Source organism: Nerophis lumbriciformis, linkage group LG22 (assembly GCF_033978685.3).
Source record: "Nerophis lumbriciformis linkage group LG22, RoL_Nlum_v2.1, whole genome shotgun sequence".
NCBI lineage: Eukaryota > Metazoa > Chordata > Actinopteri > Syngnathiformes > Syngnathidae > Nerophis > Nerophis lumbriciformis.
Genome location: NC_084569.2, coordinates 38,422,459 through 38,446,703, shown reverse-complemented (window position 1 = coordinate 38,446,703; position 24,245 = coordinate 38,422,459). Strand labels below are relative to the sequence as shown.

The 24,245-nt window shown below is 43.8% G+C and overlaps 1 protein-coding gene across 2 annotated transcripts in view; it reads right to left on the bottom strand.

Moving 5' to 3' along the window:
- csf2rb (colony stimulating factor 2 receptor subunit beta) overlaps positions 1-23,554 on the bottom strand; it is a 37,365-nt gene extending 13,811 nt beyond the window's left edge. For both annotated transcript variants that reach the window (XM_061973354.1, XM_061973356.1), the window contains exons 1-8: positions 23,355-23,554; positions 12,771-12,888; positions 12,520-12,695; positions 12,274-12,428; positions 12,054-12,198; positions 6,356-6,488; positions 6,069-6,217; positions 526-659 (exon numbers count right to left, since the gene is read on the bottom strand). In XM_061973354.1, the coding sequence (XP_061829338.1) occupies positions 526-659; positions 6,069-6,217; positions 6,356-6,488; positions 12,054-12,198; positions 12,274-12,428; positions 12,520-12,695; positions 12,771-12,888; positions 23,355-23,460 (1,116 nt within the window). In that variant the 5' untranslated portion in view covers positions 23,461-23,554. The remainder of the gene's footprint in view (positions 1-525; positions 660-6,068; positions 6,218-6,355; positions 6,489-12,053; positions 12,199-12,273; positions 12,429-12,519; positions 12,696-12,770; positions 12,889-23,354) is intronic.
- Between the last annotated feature and the right edge of the window lie 691 nt (positions 23,555-24,245).

The window sequence follows — 24,245 nt, the reverse complement described above, 5'->3', positions numbered from 1 at the left end:
TTTCTTTCCATTGAAAGAGTCACTGTCTCCGACTTGGATTAGACCTCATTATGTTGGATTACCAGCCTGGCACTAACGCTGAGCACTACGGCCACACTGACAATACAGGGGATAATATGCCAGTATATCATCAATGACAGAGCAGGAAGGGGCTCGGAATATGTTTGTGGTAGATTTTCATATGAAGCACCGTGTCATTCATTAATTGACTTATTCACGCAAAATGTGAATAAACACGTAATCTGCGTATAACCCCACAACCATGAGTTTATATTTTCAATAACTTCAGCTGTGGATGGGTCCATTTTATTAGCAACTTATAAAACTAAGCCTTAGTAATATTAAAGACTGAAATGGGACTACAAACTAAAGTCTTGTTTAGGGCTACAAAAAGCCTAGAGCTTACTGCTTGCAATATTAAAACTAGCATTGGAGACATTAATAATAAGAATGCAAATCCATACAAAAGTGTTTGATATAAATGTTTACTTTAAATGACCGATATCAAGATGTATTGTTTCTTACCTGATTCTGTGCGATGTTATACTTTACTTGATAATACAGTCGGACTTTTGAAGCTGTGCTCGGTTCGGTCCATTCTACAAGCCAGTTGTTGTCTTTCTCCCTCACCTTCACCTGCTGTGGTGGCCGGGGACAAACTGTATATAAAAAACATGCAGATCATTGTTAGAATAATTGTTTCTAAGTTACAAACCCCGTTTCCATATGAGTTGGGAAATTGTGTTAGATGTAAATATAAACGGAATACAATGATTTGCAAATCATTTTCAACCCATATTCAGTTGAATATGCTACAAAGACAACATATTTGATGTTCAAACTGTCATGACTTGGTCCTGGGGTTTAGTCTTTCTAGAAGGCAACGGAAAGTTGGCTCGGGCGAGACGGGAATGAAGGTACATTTTTATTTAAACACTATAAATACACAACAAGGAAGTAAACAAAAGGCGCGCACAATGGCGGAGAACAAACTATGAAACCAAACACTTGCACAAAGGCAAAAACTATGAACAACAAAAAACACTAACTGTGGCAATAATAAACAAAACTTACTTGGCATGGACAAAAAGGAGCAGCGTGAACGATGGACATGAAAAAAGAGTCAGAAATGTGCAGAGCATAAATGTGGGGATGTCACCAGAAAGACAAACTGAAAAACAATGAACTTAAATACTACAGACATGATTAACGAAAACAGGTGCGTGACTCAAAACGTGAAACAGGTGCGTGACGTGACAGGTGAAAACTAATGGGTTGCTATGGTGACAAACAAGAGTGCACAATGAGTCCAAACGTGGAACAGGTGAAACTAATGGGTAATCATGGAAACAAGACAAGGGAGTGAAAAGCCAGAAACTAAAGAGTCCAATAACTAAACAAAACATGACTAAGATAAAACATGATTACACAGACATGACACAAACTGATAAACTTTTTTTTTTTTTTTTTGCAAATAATCATTAACTTTAGAATTTGATGCCAGCAAAACGTGACAAAGAAGTTGGGAAAGGTGGCAATAAATACTGATAAAGTTGAGGAATGCTCATCAAACACTTATTTGGAACATCCCACAGGTGTGCAGGGAACAGGTGGGTGCCATGATTGGGTATAAAAACAGCTTCCCAAAAAATGCTCAGTCTTTCACAAGAAAGGATGGGGCGAGGTACACCCCTTTGTCCACAACTGCGTGAGCAAATAGTCAAACAGTTTAAGAACAACGTTTCTCAAAGTGCAATTGCAAGAAATTTAGGGATTTCAACATCTACGGTCCATAATATCATCAAAAGGTTCAGAGAATCTGGAGAAATCACTCCACGTAAGCGGCATGGCCGGAAACCAACATTGAATGACCGTGACCTTCGATCCCTCAGACGGCACTGTATCAAAAACCGACATCAATCTCTAAAGGATATCACCACATGGGCTCAGGAACACTTCAGAAAACCACTGTCATTAAATACAGTTGGTCGCTACATCTGTAAGTGCAAGTTAAAGCTCTACAATGCAAAGCGAAAGCCATTTATCAACAACACCCAGAAACGCCGCCGGCTTCTCTGGGCCCGACATCATCTAAGATGGACTCATGCAAAGTGGAAAAGTGTTCTGTGGTATGACGAGTCCACATTTCAAATTGTTTTTGAAAATATTCAACATCGTGTCATCCGGATCAAAGGGGAAGCGAACCATCCAGACTGTTATCGACGCAAAGTTGAAAAGCCAGCATCAGTGATGGTATGGGGGTGCATTAGTGCCCAAGGCATGGGTAACTTACACATCTGTGAAGGCACTATTAATGCTGAAAGGTACATACAGGTTTTGGAACAACATATGCTGCCATCTTTTTCATGGACGCCCCTGCTTGTTTCAGCAAGACAATGCCAAGCCACATTCAGCACGTGTTACAACAGCGTGGCTTCGTAAAAAAAGAGTGCGGGTACTTTCCTGGTCCGCCTGCAGTCCAGACCTGTCTCCCATCGAAAATGTGTGGCGCATTATGAAGCGTAAAATACGACAGGACTGTTGAACGACTGAAGCTCTGCATAAAACAAGAATGGGAAAGAATTCCACTTTCAAAGCTTCAACAATTAGTTTCCTCAGTTCCCAATCGTTTATTGAGTGTTGTTAAAAGAAAAGGTGATGTAACACAGTGGTGAACATGCCCTTTCCCAACTACTTTGGCACGTGTTGCAGCCATGAAATTCTAAGTTAATTATTTGCAAAAAAGAAAATAAAGTTTATGAGTTTGAACATCAAATATGTTGTCTTTGTAGTGCATTCAATTGAATATGGGTTGAAAAGGATTTGCAAATCATTGTATCCCGTTTATATTTACATCTAACACAATTTCCCAACTCATATGGAAACGGGGTTTGTACATTGAGGGTCTGTTGAGAAGACAAAAGGTGTCTTTGAAACAGAAAGATATTGTTCTAACCCAGGGGTCGGCAACCCAAAATGTTGAAAGAGCCATATTGGACCAAAAATACAAAAAAAAATCTGTCTGGAGCCGCAAAAAATTAAAAGCCATATTACATACAGATAGTGTGTCATGAGATATAAATGTAATTAAGAGGACTTAAAGGAAACTAAATGAGCTCAAATATAGCTACAAATGAGGCATAATGATGCAATATGTACATATAGCTAGCCTAAATAGCATGTTAGCATCGATTAGCTTGCAGTCATGCAGTGACCAAATATGTCTGATTAGCACTCCACACAAGTCAATAACATCAACAAAACTCACCATTCATGCACAACCTTAAACGTTTAGTGGACAAAATGAGACAGAAAAAGAAGTGGCATAAAACACGTCCGAGAAAGTTATACATGTAAACAAACTACGGTGAGTTCAAGGACCGGCAAAATTAGTAGGACAAAAACGGCGCTCGCCAAATACTCGAATCAGTGAAGCATGTTTAATATAGACAGCAGAGGTGGGACCAAGTCATTGTTTTGCAAGTCACAAGTAAGTCTCAAGTCTTTGCCCTCAAGTCCGAGTCAAGTCCCGAGTCAAGACAGGCAAGCCCCGAGTCAAGTCCAAAGTCAAGACTGGAAAGTCTCAAGTCAAGTCCTAAGTCCTGCATTTTGAGTTTCGAGTCCTTTCAAGTCCTTTTAACCACAGACTAATATATTAACACAGATTGTGTATGCTTTTCAAACGCTGTATTTATTTATTAAAACAAGTGCATTTTAAATTGCAGGAAAGAAAATTGTGCTGACATTGCACTTTATAATAGCACTATTAACCAGTCATTTTAAACATTAACTCATTCCTTTACAGAACAAACACATTGAAAAATAAAGTGCAAATGTACTTATTTGTACAAAAGTGTTAACATTGAAAAAACATGACATATACGTGAACATAACAAAAACGTTGTACTTTTTATATGTCAGGGCCCTATGCTGCATTGCATTTGCAAAAGACCAAATTAGCCAAGAGTCTGTCAGTCATTTGTGCACGATGGGGGCGTAGTATGATGCCACCATGGCTGAAAACTCGCTCCACTGGAGCACTGGAGGCAGGCACTGCCAAGACTCTCATGGCCACTCGGAACAGTGAAGGAAGAGTCTTCATGTTCAATGCCCAGAACAAAAGGGGGGGAGAGTTGTTTTGGGTTGGTGCACTACTTGTAAGTGTATCTTGTGTTTTTTATGTTGATTTAATTTAAAAAAAAATAAAAAAATAAAAAATAATAATAATTCTTGTGCGGCCCGATACCAATCGATCCACGGACCAGTACCGGGCCGTGGCCCGGTGGTTGGGGACCACTGAGGTAAACAACCAACAGTATGTCAGAAAGCTAGCTAAAACGGTACACATATTCATAATATAGTATACATTTTAACTGACCTTTATTTTACTATTTTTGTCTTTTTTTTAGGTGGCTAAAATACGCGGTGCTGCTGATCGCCGTCTAACGTTACGTGTGATATATTGACTAACGTAACCCTGCTTAAAAAAAATCACTGAACAAAAAGTATGAATAAGGTAGTGAACTGCAACAGATTCCCGTGTTTGCAATAACGTTATAACGTTAGCAGTGAGTTTACAGCCTCACTGATTTAACTACACAGCAAATAAAAGTCACGTTACTTAGCCAATAAACGTTATCTTACATTCAAAACTTACCGTTCTTTGTGCAACTTCAAATGCCGGACGAAGTTGGAAGTTGTTGCCTCTCCATCAGTCATTTTCGAACCGCATGTGTTGCATACTGCAAACCGTTTTGTGTTGACCACCTCGTAATTTTTATACCCAAACAAAATTATTTTAGGTATCATTTTTTGTTCACTAGCGTGTGGTTTGGACATGTCTTCTTCGTTGGTTGTCCTGCAATTTGATTGGATGAATGCTGTGTGATGAAAACAAAGTAGATCTAATTTGATTGGCTGTTGTACTGAGACCACACCAGCTGACACACGCAACGCTGATAGACAAGTACACAATGAAAAATACGGAGCGCTCCCGAATAACTTTTTCATCTTTGGGTTTTGGGGAAAGTAGCAAGTCATGTCAAGTCATGTCTTCAGTAATGCGGACGCTGTATCGATCCGTTGTGGTGAAGAAGGAGCTGAGCCGGAAGGCAAAGCTCTCAATTTACCGGTCGATCTACGTTCCCATCCTCACCTATGGTCATGAGCTTTGGGTTATGACCGAAAGGACAAGATCACGGGTACAAGCGGCCGAAATGAGTTTCCTCCGCCGGGTGGCGGGGCTCTCCCTTAGAGATAGGGTGAGAAGCTCTGCCATCCGGGGGGAGCTCAAAGTAAAGCCGCTGCTCCTCCACATCGAGAGGAGCCAGATGAGGTGGTTCGGGCATCTGGTCAGGATGCCACCCGAACGCCTCCCTAGGGAGGTGTTTAGGGCACGTCCGACCGGTAGGAGGCCGCGGGGAAGACCCAGGACACGTTGGGAAGACTATGTCTCCCGGCTGGCCTGGGAACGCCTCGGGGTCCCACAGGAAGAGCTGGACGAATTGGCTGGGGAGAGGGAAGTCTGGGCTTCCCTGCTTAGGCTGCTGCCCCCGCGACCCGACCTCGGATAAGCGGAAGAAGATGGATGGATGGATGGATTTTTGAACCGACCTTTTCTGTGAATTGTTTACGACCTTTTCTGTGAACTTTTTGCGACCTTTGTCCTTTGGAAACAGCGGTGGCCATGTGGTCGGGGAGGGTCCAAAAATAAAAGAAGGAGGCGTGCAATCTTTTGGCAGAGCGTGCTGAGATACTGTGCAAGGGTACAGTGTTCAGACGACTCTCCTCAATATTGAGTCCAAATTGAATTCTGTCTCTGTTTAATTCTTTGCCTCTTGTCTTGTTTAATAGATGTCATCAGTGTTTGAACCTGACAATCATCTTTACTAAATAAACACATATCTGAAAATGACCTTCATTGTACCCTAAGGTTGTAGTTGTGTCATTCAACACTAGGGGGAGACTCAATCATGTCACCATTGTTTTGAATGGTCTGTGCACATTCCTTTCAGACTATTTTGTGCTTTTTCCCTCACTTTCCTTACTAAAAATGACCATGCACTCACTGTGTGTGTTTGCCTTGAACGTCTTGGCATTGCGTGTTGGCTGCAGCAGCAGATGCGAAAAGTCGGCGACAGTCAGCGAGCAGCTGTAACGCACCAGCGGCCGACTGGGGTCAAAGGTAACCGTCGGGTTCACGCAGCATCTCTCAGACCTGGAGGCAGGAATTACAAAAGGTGGGGGCGAGGGGGAAGGATGGTGCATCAACACATGCTGCATAGTTTAGTGACTTTCCACCACAGGTGGTGTTGCCAGCAACATATTTGCCTTACACACACAAACATGGACTCACTGTGTTGTGTTGTCGTGTTGACAGGCCAGCTGGTAACTAATTAAGTGATCCAGCTCTCTGCTCACCTCCCAGCTGCACGTCACCTTCTTCTCGCCATCCAGCACGCAATGCAAGCTGGGTAAATGCCTGCTGTCTGAGACCGCAGAGAGAGAGAGAGAGAGAGAGAGAGAGAGAGAGAGCATACAACAGCAACAGAGTGACATTTTTAGGTCTCCCTTGCTAAAAATGTGAGGATGCAAGATAAGGAGCTTTCAGTCCAAATATTTTGAATAAAATGATAACGTGCTTGCAAGGAGCCTGAGGAATCAGTGCACATACAGTCGTGGTTTTACAAACCCCGTTTCCATATGAGTTGGGAAATTGTGTTAGATGTAAATATAAACGGAATACAATGATTTGCAAATCATTTTCAACCCATATTCAATTGAATGCACTACAAAGACAAGATATTTGATGTTCAAACTCAAAAACTTAATTTTTTTTTTTGCAAATAATAATTAACTTAGAATTTCATGGCTGCAACACGTGCCAAAGTAGTTGGGAAAGGGCATGTTCACCACTGTGTTACATGGCCTTTCCTTTTAACAACACTCAGTAAGCGTTTGGGAACTGAGGAGACACATTTTTGAAGCTTCTCAGGTGGAATTCTTTCCCATTCTTGCTTGATGTACAGCTTAAGTTGTTCAACAGTCCGGGGGTCTCCGTTGTGCTATTTTAGGCTTCATAATGCGCCACACATTTTCAACGGGGGACAGGTCTGGACTACAGGTAGACCAGTCTAGTATCCGCACTCTTTTACTATGAAGCCACGTTGATGTAACACGTGGCTTGGCATTGTCTTGCTGAAATAAGCAGGGGCGTCCATGGTAACGTTGCTTGGATGGCAACAAAACCTGTATGTACCTTTCAGCATTAATGGCGCCTTCACAGATGTGTAAGTTACCCATGTCTTGGGCACTAATACACCCCCATACCATCACACATGCTGCCTTTTCAACTTTGCGCCTATAACAATCTGGATGGTTCTTTTCCTCTTTGGTCTGGAGGACACGACATCCACAGTTTCCAAAAAACAATTTGAAATGTGGACTCGTCAGACCACAGAACACTTTTCCACTTTGTATCAGTCCATCTTAGATGAGCTTAGGCCCAGCGAAGCCGACGTCGTTTCTGGGTGTTGTTGATAAACGGTTTTCGCCTTGCATAGGAGAGTTTTAACTTGCACTTACAGATGTAGCGACCAACTATAGTTACTGACAGTGGGTTTCTGAAGTGTTCCTGAGCCCATGTGGTGATATCCTTTACACACTGATGTCGCTTGTTGATGCAGTACAGCCTGAGGGATCAAAGGTCACGGGGCTTAGCTGCTTACGTGCAGTGATTTCTCCAGATTCTCTGAACCCTTTGATGATATTACAGACCGTAGATGGTGAAATCCCTAAATTCCTTGCAATAGCTGGTTGAGAAAGGTTTTTCTTAAACTGTTCAACAATTGGCTCACGCATTTGTTGACAAAGTGGTGACCCTCGCCCCATCCTTGTTTGTGAATGACTGAGCATTTCATGGAATCTACTTTTATACCCAATCATGGCACCCACCTGTTCCCAATTTGCCTGTTCACCTGTGGGATGTTCCAAATAAGTGTTTGATGAGCATTCCTCAACTTTATCAGTATTTATTGCCACCTTTCCCAACTTCTTTGTCACTTGTTGCTGGCATCAAATTCTAAAGTTAATGATTATTTGCAAAAAAAAAAATGTTTATGAGTTTGAACATCAAATATGTTGTCTTTGTAGCATATTCAACTGAATATGGGTTGAAAAGGATTTGCAAATCATTGTATTCCGTTTATATTTACATCTAACACAATTTCCCAACTCATATGGAAACGGGGTTTGTATTATGGAAATATTCAGCAGAGCAAGTTGGAAACGTTCTATCATCAACCAATTTAAATAAAGCAACATTTATGTACAGGGGCGCCGAAAAGGGGGGGGGGGTAAAGGAGACGGATTCTAGGGGCCCATGATGGAGGGGGGCCCAGAGAGGCCCCTAATGATGATGAAATTATAATACAGAAAAAATAATGACACTGTGTTGGGGGCCCTGTAAAGATTCTTTTCATGGGGCCCAAAATCCCTAGCGGCGCCCCTGTTTATGTACACAACAGTAATTTGAAACAGACGATAATTGGAGAGAGGCTGTTATTTAAAAAATTATTATTTTTTTTTTTACTTTAACAAGGATTTGGAGTGCGCGAGAAATTGGTCGGGAAAACATAATTGTCTGTAGTATATATTAGGGGTGTGGGAAAAAAATCGATTCGATTTCAAATCGCGATTCTCACGTTGTACGATTCAGTATTGATTCTCATTTTTCAAAAATCGATTTTTTATTTTTTTTTTTTATTTTTTTTTTATTAATCAATCCAACAAAACAATACACAGCAATACCATAACAATGCAATCCAATTCCAAAACCAAACCCGACCCGGCAACACTCAGAACTGCAATTAAACAGAGCAATTGAGAGGAGACACAAACACGACATAGAACAAACAAAAGTAGTGAAACAAAAATGAATATTATCAACAACAGTATCAATATTAGTTACAATTTCAACATAGCAGTGCTTAAAAACCCCTCATTGACATTATCATTAGACATTTATAAAAAAAATAAAAATAAATATAATAAAAAATAACAATAGTGTCACAGTGGCTTACACTTGCATCGCATCTCATAAGCTTGACAACACACTGTGTCCAATATTTTCACAAAGATAAAATAAGTCATATTTTTGGTTCATTTAATGGTTAAAACAAATGTACATTATTGCAATCAGTTGATAAAACATTGTCCTCTACAATTATAAAAGCTTTTTACAAAAATCTACTACTCTGCTTGCATGTCAGCAGACTGGGGTAGATCCTGCTGAAATCCTATGTATTGAATGAATAGGGAATTCATTTGAATCGGAAAAATATCGTTTTTGAATCGAGAATCGCGTTGAATCGAAAAAAAATCGATTTATAATCGAATTGTGACCCCAAGAATCGATATTGAATCGAATCGTGGGACACCCAAAGATTCGCAGCCCTAGTACATATTGCCCAACGTAGCAGCAACACAACCAATGTTATAAAAGAGGTAAGACATTGTAGCTGCGACGATGTCTGCATTCTGGGCTGATCCCAGGATGCAGAGAAGGCAAGACACGTGCAGGCAGAAGGTCAGTTAATCAGGTACCGGGCAGAAGAAGAGTAACAAGTCAAGCAAGAACTTAGAAAGCAACAGGACACTGCGGCATACACTCGATAATGAACCGGCACTGAAGGAGGGAACAAGTGGAACCACATTGGACTGATTTACACAATGGGGAACAGGTGTGCTCGAAGAACATGGAACAAAAAAGTAAAGGTGCTGAAAAACAGAGGAAATAGGACCAAAACACCGGTACGAGGACAGAAGATGACAGCAAAGACGGAAATAAATGTCACAGTCCGAACTGGAATCACGACAGTAATACACACAAGTTTCAAACCAACAACCAAGCAGCAACGTCATGCAGCTATTGCCATGTTGGGGAGTTAATATCTACATCAAGAGGTTGCCTACAGCCACAGCCAGTGACGTGCAGTGACTAGAGGCAGGTGAGGCGCCATCATGGAAAGAAAAAAATGTAAAAATATTTTTTTTAAATTAAATTGTTATATGTATCCAGTGATTATACTATAAAGTTATTTTCCATTTAACTTCACCCGTTTTAAGATTATTTTTTATTTAAAATCGCTGAATTTTCACATTTGCCGTTCAAATACTGAGAAGAGACGGTGCGGTGATCAGCAGCCAGTCGAGGCACGTCACTCAGTGCCTCAACATGGATTCCGGACTCGGCTAACTGCTGGCCTGCTGTGCAGTGAGACTGTATTGCTATATGAACTATATTATACATTTCCATAGTTTAGTTAGCTGAGGTATATAATGTACAGTGTATTTTGTCAACAACTGTATGTGTGTAACGTATTTCTTGTGCTGAGCAATCATAAAACGGCTGCAAAAGACGCACTGGCTGAGGCTCCAGTAGCCCCGCCTCCTGCACCCCCGCCGTAGAATTGTTATATCAACTAAAGCCCACACTTAAACTTTCCACGTGCAAGATTGAATCTATTTAAAAAAGTTATTTCATAAGAAGCCAAAAAGTGCAAAAACAATAATGTTGGTGTTGGAGGAGTTGTGAATGACTGCAGGGCCACAACATTAGGTACACCTGCAGACTGCAGGTGTACCTAATTCACAACTCCTCCAACACAAACATTATTGTTTTTGCACTTTTTGGCTTCTTATTAAATAACTTTTGTAACCTATTTTAATGGGCTTTCCTCTTTGTGATGTTAAGTTGATGTTATGCGCTGTTATACAGTATATGCCTTGAGCTTGTCATGTCTGTGTGATCATGTTCTTGTTTTGGTCATGTTCGGTTTTGTTTTTGGACTTTTTGTGCACTTTTGTTTTGTCACCATAGCAACCATTAGTTTTCACCTGTCACGTCACGCACCTGTTTCACGTTTTGAGTCACGCACCTGTTTTCGTTAATCATGTCTGTAGTATTTAAGTTCATTGTTTTCAGTTTGTCTTTCTGGTGACATCCCACAATTATGCTCTACACACTCTTCATCCTCTTAGATACTGCTTCATGTCCCATGCCAAAGTAAGTTTTTGTTCCATGTTTATAGTCTTTTTGGTTTCATAGTTTGTTCTCCGCCATTGTGCGCGCCTTTTGTTTACTTCTTTTTGTAGCAATAGTGTTTAAAATAAATTATGTACTTACATTCCCGTCTCGCCCGAGCCAACTTTCCGTTGCATCCCGGAAAAGCAAACACCCAGGACTAAGTCATGACAGAGCTCTTATTTTGAAGGCGCTAAGAGCGGACGTGACGACACGGAGTGGAGCGGAAGTTTTTGAAAGAAGGTAAATAAAGTGGTCCTCGTGTAAACTGGAGCCTCCGTGTTTGTTATTTTGTAGTTTCATACAGTATAGGCGACATTTATAAACCCTCGGTTACACTTTTTTAAATAGATTCAATCTTGCACGTGGAAAGTTGAAGTGAGGGCTTTAGTTGATATAACACTCTCGTCAGGGGGTGCATTAATCCAGCACAACAGCGGCTCATGGACTTATTTTATAAGTAAAGGTAAGACCATAATAACGTTTTTTTAATTAAATGTGCTTTTTTGTGTGCTACAGTTTGTATGTGTAAAGTTAAAGTTAAGTTAAAGTACCAATGATTGTCACACACACACTAGGTGTATTGAAATTTGTCCTCTGCATTTGACCCATCCCCTTGATCACCCCCTGGGATGTGAGGGGAGCAGTGGGCAGCAGCGGCGCCGCGCCCGGGAATAATTTTTGGTGATTTAATAACCCCCAATTCCAACCCTTGATGCTGAGTGCCAAGCAGGGAAGAATGCTGGTATGAGCTTTTAAACATAACCCGTTAACTGCTGCCAATCAAATGGTGAATAAGATACTCTTTAGGGTTCATATGTTTGTAAATCTGACTGTGATGAAGTCAGTGCCTCACCAGCTATCAACCTCACCGCACGTCACTGGTCACAGCATTTGCAGTAGTAGATCACACAGAGGCTTTATTTGGAACATTTACCGTAACAGAGAGTGATCTATCAGAATACTGTACCTTCTTTAGTCCTCCAAGTCACCACAGGGCTCCAGTCACTCCACTGTCCTATGTCGGCCACGTCTCTCACCCTGGCCTCAAACCTGCGACCTTGTCGCGGCATCCTCATGTCCAGTTTGACGTAAGTGTTTGTCTCATTCCTGATCTGCAGACACGATATCAGAAATTAGCACGGCCGTGATCAAAAATAAGCTCTTTATCAAAATTGTATGCTGCTTACTGTCCATGCATCTTGTCTCTCTGGCCTGTAGCTGACTTGGTACAAGAGGTTTTTGGTCAGGGAGGACTGTGCAGGATAAGGACTGGACCATTTGAGCAACACATGGCCATCGCCTGTGTCATGTGCGGCCAGATCCACTGGTGTGCGTGCTCGCACTGTAAAGTACAGCAGAAGACCACAACCAGAACATCTGATGGTATCTTCTCCCACCGCACGGTTCTTGGTGTTAATCTGACATAAACTCACGGTGACGATAAAGCTCCAAAGGCTTGTGCGGGGCAGATGGACACAGAACGTCGTCCTTGTGAAAGAAGACCGTGTGTTCAATGCCGATAGAAAATGAACGCGTTTCATATTTACACTCCACAGTTCTGTGCCCGTCTTCGTGTCGGAGTTCAGGGCTGGTCGGCTCACATGGCTTCCTGCAAGGACATACATGCACCACTCGCTGACTCATTCTTCCAATAGCCTTCTCCCGACCTTTGAACGGTCTTTACCTGCTACCGTCTGTCTGAAACCAAAGCTGCAGGGATGCCGGTATGTGTGGGCCCTCCCTCCATTTGCAGTGGACGTAAGATTCATAGTCGTTATGACACTGTAATGACCGCATCAGCACTGCAAACAAAATAATTTATATTAATGTCAGGTTCAACACTGATGACATCTAATAATCAGACAAGAAGCAAGGAATCATGCAGAGCTAAGAGCCGGAGATTCAAGAAATACATGGCGCACTTCCATCCATCCATCCATCCATCTTCTTCCGCTTATCCGAGGTCGGGTCGCGGGGGCAGCAGCCTAAGCAGGGAAGCCCAGACTTTCCTCTCCCCAGCCACTTCGTCCAGCTCTTCCCGGGGGATCCCGAGGCGTTCCCAGGCCAGCCGGGAGACATAGTCTTCCCAACGTGTCCTAGGTCTTCCCCGTGGCCTCCTACCGGTTGGACGTGCCCTAAACACCTCCCTAGGGAGGCGTTCGGGTGGCATCCTGACCAGATACCCGAACCACCTCATCTGGCTCCTCTCGATGTGGAGGAGCAGCGGCTTTACTTTGAGCTCCCCCCGGATGACAGAGCTTCTCACCCTATCTCTAAGGGAGAGCCCCGCCACCTGACGGAGGAAACTCATTTCGGCCGCTTGTACCCGTGATCTTTTCTTTTCGGTCATAACCCAAAGCTCATGACCATAGGTGAGGATGGGAACGTAGATCGACCGGTAAATTGAGAGCTCAGCTCCTTCTACATCACAACGGATCGATACAGCGTCCGCATTACTGAAGACGCCGCACCGATCCGCATGTCGATCTCACGATCCACTCTTCCCTCACTCGTGAACAAGACTCCTAGGTACTTGAACTCCTCCACTTGGGGCAGGGTCTCCTCCCCAACCCGGAGATGGCACTCCACCCTTTTCCGGGCGAGAACCATGGACTCGGACTTGAAGGTGCTGATTCTCATCCCAGTCGTTTCACACTCGGCTGCGAACCGATCCAGCGAGAGCTGAAGATCCTGGCCAGATGAAGCCATCAGGACCACATCATCCGCAAAAAGCAGAGACCTAATCCTGCAGCCACCAAACCGGATCCCCTCAACGCCTTGACTGCGCCTAGAAATTCTGTCCATAAAAGTTATGAACAGAATCGGTGACAAAGGGCAGCCTTGGCGGAGTCCAACCCTCACTGGAAACGTGTCCGACCTACTGCCGGCAATGCGGACCAAGCTCTGACACTGATCGTACAGGGCGCACTTACCCGTGTAAAAAAAAATTATCCAAGGAGTGGAACCTTAAACGATGGGTTAGTGTGGCTGACCTGGGGCTTAGGCTAAATAATTATTAGTTTAAGAAGTTATCCGGCTCGAAGGACCAAGAAGATGTCAGGTTCAAACACTGATGACATCTAATAATCAGACAAGAAGCAAGGAATCATGCAGAGACTGAGTTCAATTTAGCTCATGAGGAGACAATCAATCAATCAATCAACATGTGTGGCTGTATTCTAGTTACAGATCCAAACTACGTTCTAAAAGTCAAACCCGCGCGCCTCCTCTATCTATTAGGAAGGGCCCTATTACATCACTGAAGCTGTCGCTGAGGCTCGGGGGTAATCTCGACAACTCCAGTTAGACACAATATATTACTTACTTACTTAGTCCTCTTGCACTTCAGGGCACGTAGAGCCTACCATAGCAACCAGGTCTCTCCATCTGGGTCTGTTGTGGGCAAGGTGTTGAGCTTGTGCCATAGTCACATTGCAGGCCTTAAGGTCCTGGGCTAATACATCCAGCCAGCGAGTCCTGGGGGCGCCTCTAGGGCGTCTCCAGCCAGCTCGCTGCGGGTTGAAGTCCAGGATTTTGCGCGTGGGGTGTTCCCCCGGCAGGCGGATGACATGGCCATACCAGCGCACTTGCCGCATTGCTGCGAGGCGAGAGGCTGGGAGCTGTTGGGTTAGCTCTCTTAGGGTCTTGTTGGTGACATGCTGGCTCCACGTGATGCTTTCTATCCTCCTGAGGGCTCTGGAATCAAAGCCATCTAGCCTGGCCGCCAGGATGTTATTCAGCGGCCATGTTTCCGAGCCGTACAGAAGGACAGAGATGACAGAGGAATTATAGACCCTCAACTTGGTGTCCCGAGATATGTGCCGGTGTCGCCACAACGGTCTCCACAGGGACTGCATGACGGAGGCTGCAAGGGCGCGACGGCGGTCCACCTCTCGTTTGAGGTCGCCGGTGTTGGTGACTGTCGAGCCGAGGTATCTGAAGGTAGGGACAAAGTGGACAGGGGTATCCTCAAATAAGAAGGGTGGTGGGTCTGGTCCATCGCCGATATGCATGAGTTCGGTTTTGGACCAGCTGATATTCAGGCCGAGCTGTTTGGTCTCCTCATCAAACACACCGAGGGCCTCCCTGAGCTGGTCAGCGGTCTCACTGAACAGGGTGGTGTCATCGGCGTATTCGAGGTCCTTTAGGGTGTAGTTTCCAAGTGACACCCCGGGGACACAATATATGATTATAGAATAAATAAAAATTAGTTGACACGGGTCATATCGCCTTGTCTCTGCTCTGTCTGCGTCACGGCGGTGTTCGGCCTTGGCAGCCAGCAGGCCAAGTCTGGACACAACACTGATAAAGACGGCTGGCAATCTTTTAGACTGTCAGCTTTGCACATATACAAAAATACCACTTTGGCACAATTGACAATAATTTATAGCAATGGCCCTTAAGCATAAAGTTAGTGTGATAATATATACTTCATTATTCTAGCAATTAACCTACAGACATACCAACAGAAGTGCAATAAACAAGCAGACATACTTCATCAATCTTACAGAACACTGTAATAACAAAAAACAACAGTAACATAATTTTCTTGGCAAATGATAAAATACATTTAGTGGAAAAGCCTGAACACTTGAAATTGCTTTTTGTTTTAAAACAATATTATTTATTGTAATTACAATATATGTATATTATAAAATTATGACTCTTAAAAGTAACGATGATTAAGGCAATATGTGTTGTATAATTTTAGCATCCATCCATTCTCACCATGACAAACTGATGCAGATCCCGCATCACTGCAGATGATTCGCCTTTCAATCTCAGAATCCATTCTTCCCTCACTTGTGAACAAGACTCCATAGTACTTGCACCCCTCCACTTGCGGAAGGATCTCATCCCTGACTCGGAGGTGGCACTTCACCCTTTTTCGGATGAGGCCCATTGACTCAAACTTCTTATCCCATATGCGGCTGCAAAGGACGACATGATCTGCAAAAAGCAGACACCTAATCTTGCAGCCACCTAATGGATCCCCTCAAGGCCCCGACTGTGCCTAGAAACTCAGTTCATAAAAGTTGTAAACAGAGTCGGTGACAAAGGACAGCCTGGGCAAAGTCCAACCCTCATTGGAAACTGGACCAACTTACTGCCGGCAATGTGGACCAAGCTCTGACACCAGTCATACTGTACACCCCGTTGCTCATACTCTCGAAGCACTCCCCGCAGGATTTCCTGAGGGATAGGGTCGAATGCCTTCTCCAAGTACACAAAACACATGTAGACTGTTTGGGCAAACCCCATCCACATTCAACACCTCTGCAAAGAGTATAGAGCTGGTCCACAGTTCCGGGACAAAGACACTGTTTGTCCTGAATCCGAGGTTCGACTATCTGGCGGTCCATCCTATCCAATAACCCTAAATAGATCTTATCAGGAAGATTGCATGATAGTTAAAGCACACTCTTCGAGTCCCCCTTCTTAAAAAAAAAAAGAACCAATCTAGAGGCACCGTCCCTGATGTCCACGCCAATGTGGATGCTGCTTCGTCTCAACCAAGACATCCCCAAAACATCCAGAACCATCAGAAACTCCAGGTGAATCTCACCCACCTCTGATGTGTACCTACCTTGGCAACCTCAGCCCCAGAGATAGGTGAACACACCGCACTGCTTCTTCGTAAGAAAATGTGTAGTGATTGAGTATATTGGGATTGAGGGTGTTTACAAAGTATTCCTTCCACTGGTCCACAACATCCCAAGTCAAACCCTGCAGCAAACCATCCCCAGCATACACGGTGTAGACAGTGCACTGCTTCCTTTTCTGCTACGGTGGATGGCTGTCCAGAATCTCTTCAAAGCAATCTGGAAGTCATTTTCCATGGATTCCCCAAACTCCTCCCGTGTCTGAGTTTTTGCCTCACCAACTGCCATAGCTGCATAGCTGCATAGCTGCTTGGTTTGTCAGTACATGTCAGCTGCCTCTAGGATCCCATGGGCCACAAATATTTGATAGTACTCTTTCAACTTGACAACATCCATCACTGCTGGTATACAACATCGGCTTCTGAGATCACCGTCACGACAGACACCTGCCACCTTGCGGCCACAGCTCAAATCCTCCCCTCTCTTCGACCGGGTGTCCAAGACGTGGGACCGCAAGTCCGATGACACAACCAAAAGGTTGATCATCAAACTCCGGCTCAGGGTGTCCTTGTGCCAGGTGCACATGTAGACACCCCAACTGAAAATGGTGTTTTTTATGGACAATCTGTGACGAGCACAAAAGTGTAAAAACAAAGCACTGATCGGGTTCAGATCAGGGAGGCCGTTCTTTCCAAGCTCACCTCTCCAGGTCTCACTGTCATTGCCAACGTGAGTGTTAAAATCCTCCAGCAGATCAAGGGAATTACACAAAGGAGTACTCCTTTAAAACCCCCAAAAGGGTGGGTCTTCTGAACGACTGTCAGCAAACAACAGACCGGACCCAGGGGCGGATGGAGACTACCCTCTCTAATGGGTTGAACTCCAATGACTCTGACCCGGGGGACAGGAGGTGTTGCCATTCCTACCCGTTGTCTCTCACTGCTTGCAACGCCAGCGTGGGAGAAAGGCCAACCCTTCTCCAGAAGACTGGTTCCAGACCCTCTTGGGACTATATCGATGTCCCAAGAGCTAATCTCTGCAGCCGTCGATCTGACTGCCAAGGTCCCTGCTTTTGGCTGCATTTGTATACTCTAGCCTTTAAAGAGACCCCCCTTTAAGACCAGTTGATCTGCCGTTTTTTTTCTGCTCTGCCCCCCCTCTCCTTCGTCTAGGGGGGGGTCACAGGTTTGGTGGCCACGGATGAAGCGCTGGCTGTCCAGGGTCGGGACCCAGGGTGGATCACTCGTCTGTGCATCGGTTGGGGACGTCTCTGCGCTGCTGACCTGTCTCCGCTCGGGATGGTCTCCTACTGGCCCCACTATGGACTGGACTCTCACTATTATGTTGGATCCACTATGGACTAGACTCTCACGATATTATGCTAAATCCACTCGACGTCCATTGCACCGGTCACCCAGGGGTGGGGTCCCCACATCTGCGGTCCCCTCCAAGGTTTCTCATTGTTATCCCATTGGGTTGAGTTTTTTCTTGCCCTGATGTGGGATCTGAGCCGAGGATGTCGTTGTGGCTTGTGCAGCCCTTTGAGACCCTCGTGATTATAAGTAAACATTGATTAATTGAAACATTGAAAAAGTGCACAGGGAAGCTAAAGGTTTATTTGCCCAAACGAGAGAAAAACTAACGGTTTTGGATCAGCGCTTGCAAAAAAACTGAGACTGGTATAAATAAGGAGTATGATTAGCTTAGAAACAGGTGGGAACACTAATTATCAACCGGAGACAGGTGTGGGTGACGACTTCCGGGTAGTGGTTACGTCACAGCAGGATGGCATACACACGGGAAGGAGGTACCAAATTAGGAGTGTAAGAATATAACTTAACATTAGATTAGGAAGAAATAATAACCAAAACACAAAACTACACATGACCTGTTGTAACAGGCAATGACAGATTAGTCTAAAATGTAAACTATAAAACAGTAAGTAAGTACATTTTATTTATAAAGCACTTTTCACAGATAAAATCACAAAGCGCTGTGAAGTAAAACAAGAATTCAATTAAAACAACAGGGGCAACATCATAAAAAGGATACCAAGTGGATTAAAATTGATAGTTAAAAGGTGCATTGACCAAAAGCTTTACTAAAAAGAGAAGTTTTCAAATGTTTCTTAAAAGTGTCAACACAGTCAAGATCACGGAGGGACTGGTGCAGATTGTTCCAGAGTCTGGGAGCTATAGCCTGGAATGCCAGGTCTCCACGGGTTTTAAAACAAGTTTTTGGGATCTTTAGAAGACCCTGGCCTGAAGACCGAAGGCTGCACCCTCAAGAGTAGGAGCATAGCAAATCAGTGATGTACTGAGGGGCCCCCACCATGCAACGCACGGAATGTCAGGACTGAAATCTTAAACTCAATGCGGAATTGAACTGAAAGCCAATGAAGACATTTTGTACAGTCTGAAGTCTCTTTAGCGTTGACTTGTTGAAAAGAGTGAAAAGTGTTGCGTTTCGGACCAGTTGTTCCTCCCAGGGAATTCAAGTCACAAGTCGCTCCCAAGCTCTTTACGACACTTAAAGCTGAGTTGAAAAACCACCAGACACAGACTAGGTATTTTGTAATATATTTGCAAAGCTTTGCAGATATACATTCAGACCAGTCCAGCATAGAACATTCAAAATGTGCCCCTAAGATCGTCTGCCCTCCCGACCAACACCCTCTCCCCTCTTCAATCTCTCTCTAGTCAAAACACATGCACATTATCTCTCTAGTCAAAACACATTCCAAAGTTTCAAGGTTAACACACACTGTTGACTTGCAGACAAACAGAAAGAGAAGAAATGGAAAAACACGAGCTGTTTTCAAATATGACTATGAAATAAAAGAAGTAACACTTAAATTCGGATATATGTAAATATCTGCCTCCGACAAAAGAAAATTGCAATAGTCAATACGAGACGAAATGAGCGTGTGATTGATCATTTCGAGATCCAGTTTTGACAACAAATTTCTCACTTTAGAAATATTTCTGAGACGGTAAAAACAGTTTTTGGTCAGTTGACGGCAGTGACCCTCCAAATACATTGACTGATCAAACACAACCCCAAGGTTTCTGAGGGTGCTTTTAACAGATGCACCCAGAACACCAAAGGAGTTCTTGATCAGGGGAATCTTTTAATCTGGAGCAATTATCATTGTTTCCGTTTTGTTAGAATTTATCTGGAGGAAATTTGAGGACAACCAGTTTTTAATACGGGATACGCACACTCCAAGAAACTCAGATAAAAAGTGAAACTCTGAATCATTGAAGGAGCATAACAGTTGAAAATAATCTGCATAGAAATGATAAGAAACATTTTTGATCAACCTCCCAAGCAGCAGTACACTGCAAAAAGTCAGTGTTCAAAAACAAGAAATAAAAATACAAAAATGAGGGGTATTTTATTTGAATTAAGCAAAATTATCTGCCAATGGAACAAGAAAATTAGGCTTGTCAAGACTTTCCAAAACAAGTAAAATTACCATGAATTGATTTACGTTAAACAAGTTGAAAAACTTATTGGGGTGTTACCATTTAGTGGTCAATTGTACGGAATATGTACTGTACTGTGCAATCTACTAATAAAAGTTTCAATCAATCTGTCATGTCTGTGTAATCATGTTTTGTTTTAGTCATGTTTTGTTTAGTTATTGACTCTTTAGTTTCTGGCTTTTCACTCCCTTGTCTTGTTTCCATGGTCACCCATTAGTTTCACCTGTTCCACGTTTGGACTCATTATGCACTCTTGTTTGTCACCATAGCAACCCATTAGTTTTCACCTGTCATGTCACGCACCTGTTTTGAGTCACGCACCTGTTGTTAATCATGTCTGTGTTATTTAAGCTTTTCATTTTCTGTTGTTCGTCCTGGTGTCGTATCTTTTCTAACCCTGCTGTCCTCTCGTTTCAAGCCCCGTTCACGTTCCCATGCCACAGTAAGTGTTTTGTTATTTCGTGTTCAGTTTCTGCCTTTGTGCAAGTTTTGTTTTCATTGGCCAAGTTTTTTTTACCTCCGCCATTGTGCGCGCTTTTCGTTTGTTCCTTTTTGATAGTAATAAATAAATCATGTACCCACCTTCAAGACATGTCCGATCCAAATTCACTTGCATCTTGGGAAAACACAAACTCCATAGTCCAAGTCTTGACACAATCAATCAATAGCTAACCTCAGTGAACCCAAAAATACCTTAAAATAAGTATATTCTCACTAATAACAAGTGTACTACTATATGAGTGCATATTTTCTATTGTTTCATTGAAAATAAAACAGCAAAGTCCCTTTGGCTGTCATCTGTTTTAATTATGAGACATAATTGTGTCAAAGTCATGATTTTTTTTTTCATGCTTGAAATAAGAAATTACTACTTTAAAAAAGTAGTTTTATACTTGTGAGTGTTGATGACACAGCTTTGCATCAGTTGATATTCTAGTTTCAAGCATGTTTTACTCAATATCCATCCATCCATCCATCTTCTTCCGCTTATCCGAGGTCGGGTCGCGGGGGCAGCAGCTTAAGCAGGGAAGCCCAGACTTCCCTCTCCCCAGCCACTTCGTCCAGCTCCTCCCGGGGGATCCCGAGGCGTTCCCAGGCCAGCCGGGAGACATAGTCTTCCCAGCGTGTCCTGGGTCTTCCCCGTGGCCTCCTACCGGTCGGACGTGCCCGAAACACCTTCCTAGGGAGGCGTTCGGGTGGCATCCTGACCAGATGCCCGAACCACCTCATCTGGCTCCTCTCGATGTGGAGGAGCAGCGGCTTTATTTTGAGCTCCCCCCGGATGACAGAGCTTCTCACCCTATCTCGGCGGAGGAAACTCATTTCGGCCGCTTGTACCCGTGATCTTGTCCTTTCGGTCATGACCCAAAGCTCATGACCATAGGTGAGGATGGGAACGTAGATAGACCGGTAAATCGAGAGCTTTGCCTTCCGGCTCAGCTCCTTCTTCACCACAACGGATCGATACAGCGTCCGCATTACTGAAGACGCCGCACCGATCCGCCTGTCGATCTCACGATCCACTCTTCCCCCACTCGTGAACAAGACTCCGAGGTACTTGAACTCCTCCACTTGGGGCAAGATCTCCTCCCCAACCCGGAGATGGCACTCCACCCTTTTCCGGGAGAGAACCATGGACTCGGACTTGGAGGTGCTGATTCCCATCCCAGTCGCTTCACACTCGGCTGCGAACCGATCCAGTGAGAGCTGAAGATCTTGGCCGGAGGAAGCCATCAGGACCACATCATCTGCAAATAGCAGTGACCTAATCCTGCAGCCACCAAACCAGATCCCCTCAACGCCTTGACTGCGCCTAGAAATTCTGTCCATAAAGGTTATGAACAGAATCGGTGACAAAGGGCAGCCTTGGCGGAGTCCAACCCTCACTGGAAACGTGTCCGACTTACTGCCGGCAATGCGGACCAAGCTCTGACACTGATTATACAGGGAGCGAACTGCCACAATAAGACAGTCCGTTACCCCATACTCTCTGAGCACTCCCCACAGGACTTCCCGGGGTACACGGTCGAATGCCTTCTCCAAGTCCACAAAACACATGTAGACTGGTTGGGCAAACTCCCATGCACCCTCAAGGACCCTGCCGAGAGTATAGAGCTGGTCCACAGTTCCACGACCAGGACGAAAACCACACTGTTCCTCCTGAATCCGAGGTTCGACTATCCGGCGTAGCCTCCTCTCCAGTACACCTGAATAGACCTTACCGGGAAGGCTGAGGAGTGTGATCCCACGATAGTTGGAACACACCCTCCGGTTCCCCTTCTTAAAGAGAGGAACCACCACCCCGGTCTGCCAATCCAGAGGTACCGCCCCCCGATGTCCACGCGATGTTGCAGAGTCTTGTCAACCAAGACAGCCCCACAACATCCAGAGCCTTAAGGAACTCCGGGCGGCCCTGCCACCGAGGAGCTTTTTAACTACCTCGGCAACCTGAGCCCCAGAAATAGGAGAGCCCACCACAGATTCCCCAGGCCCTGCTTCCTCATAGGAAGACGTGCTGGTAGGATTGAGGAGGTCTTCGAAGTATTCCCTCCACCGATCCACAACATCCGCAGTCGAGGTCAGCAGAACACCATCCCCACCATACACGGTGTTGACACTGCACTGCTTCCCCTTCCTGAGGCGGCGGATGGTGGTCCAGAATTGCTTCGAAGCCGTCCGGAAGTCTTTTTCCATGGCCTCCCCGAACTCCTCCCATGTCCGAGTTTTTGCCTCCGCGACCGCTGAAGCCGCACACCGCTTGGCCTGTCGGTACCTGTCTGTTTTACTCAATATAGATCGTCAAATCTCAGCAACAAGCTGTAATATCTTACTGAGATCATTTAGGACCAAAACCCTTAAAACAAGTAAAAAAATCTAACATAAAATCTGCTTAGTGAGAAGAATTGTCTTATCGGACAGAAAATAAGCAAATATCACCCTTATTTGAGATATTGCATCTTACTTAGATTTCAGTTTTTGCAGTAGATACAACAAAATAAAACAGGTCCCAGAACAGAGCCCTGGGCCACACCACACAACAGATTTAGTAGAGATGTTCTTCGGAAAACAAAATACAAACGATAATGATTATAATAATAATAATACAAATACAGTACATACATTTTTTATGAACAATTGTACAAAAAAGTGACTGTCCATCAATAACACATTGCTTACCATCATGGGCACTGTGGGTGTCATGAACGGGGCATCGGTCTCGAACAGCCAGGACAGCCAGACCGGGGAGCATCCCCATAATCATGACCCAGTAAAGAGGCATCATTCCTGGGCAAAAGCAGAACAGCAGCTCTCGTTTTTAACTCGGTCTCAATATATTCGACTATGTTTACTGACAGCATATGATAATGAGTCAGAGATCAGACAGAAACCGAGTTGATTTACGAGAAATAATGAAAAAAAAAAAAAAGTCAACCCTTACTTCTCCTTTGGGCACTTCAGTACATTTTGGTGAGTAACCACATCCGCTTGCCTGCTGTCGGTCACATGGTTTATGTCCTGGTAAACAAAGAAAGATTCCTTTGGGATTATGCCCACATTCTAATACGAAAGCCAAGTATGGCAGGTGCATGACTGAATAAAGGAACATTACAAATTGCACGTTAAAAAACAAGCAGCTAAGTCGTGAAAAATACACAGAGCAACACTGTATTTTTAAAGCAATAAGTAATTAGTGACCCGGTAGAAGAAAACTCCCAGAAATGGACGTTTGGTCCGAGTCATTTAGAACAGGGGAAATGTTATTTATTGGAAGAAAAATCAACCATAAGCAATGTATAACTTTAAGTTGTGAGAAGTGTCTTCATGATACAGTATGTATCAAAACTGTATCATAATGGTTTAATACACAATAAAAAGTGTGGTAAAATTATAATTAATAAAGGAAAATTCATTATACTTACCTCATATTATAAGAAAGGTTTATTTTCAATCTGCCTCTATTTTGCATTGTTCTTTTTTTAAAGAACTTGTGGGAGTTTTTTTGTCAGTTTCCTCTTTTCATCCATGGTTGACTTCTGATAAACGCCTAATCAGCTCTTTTACCAGACA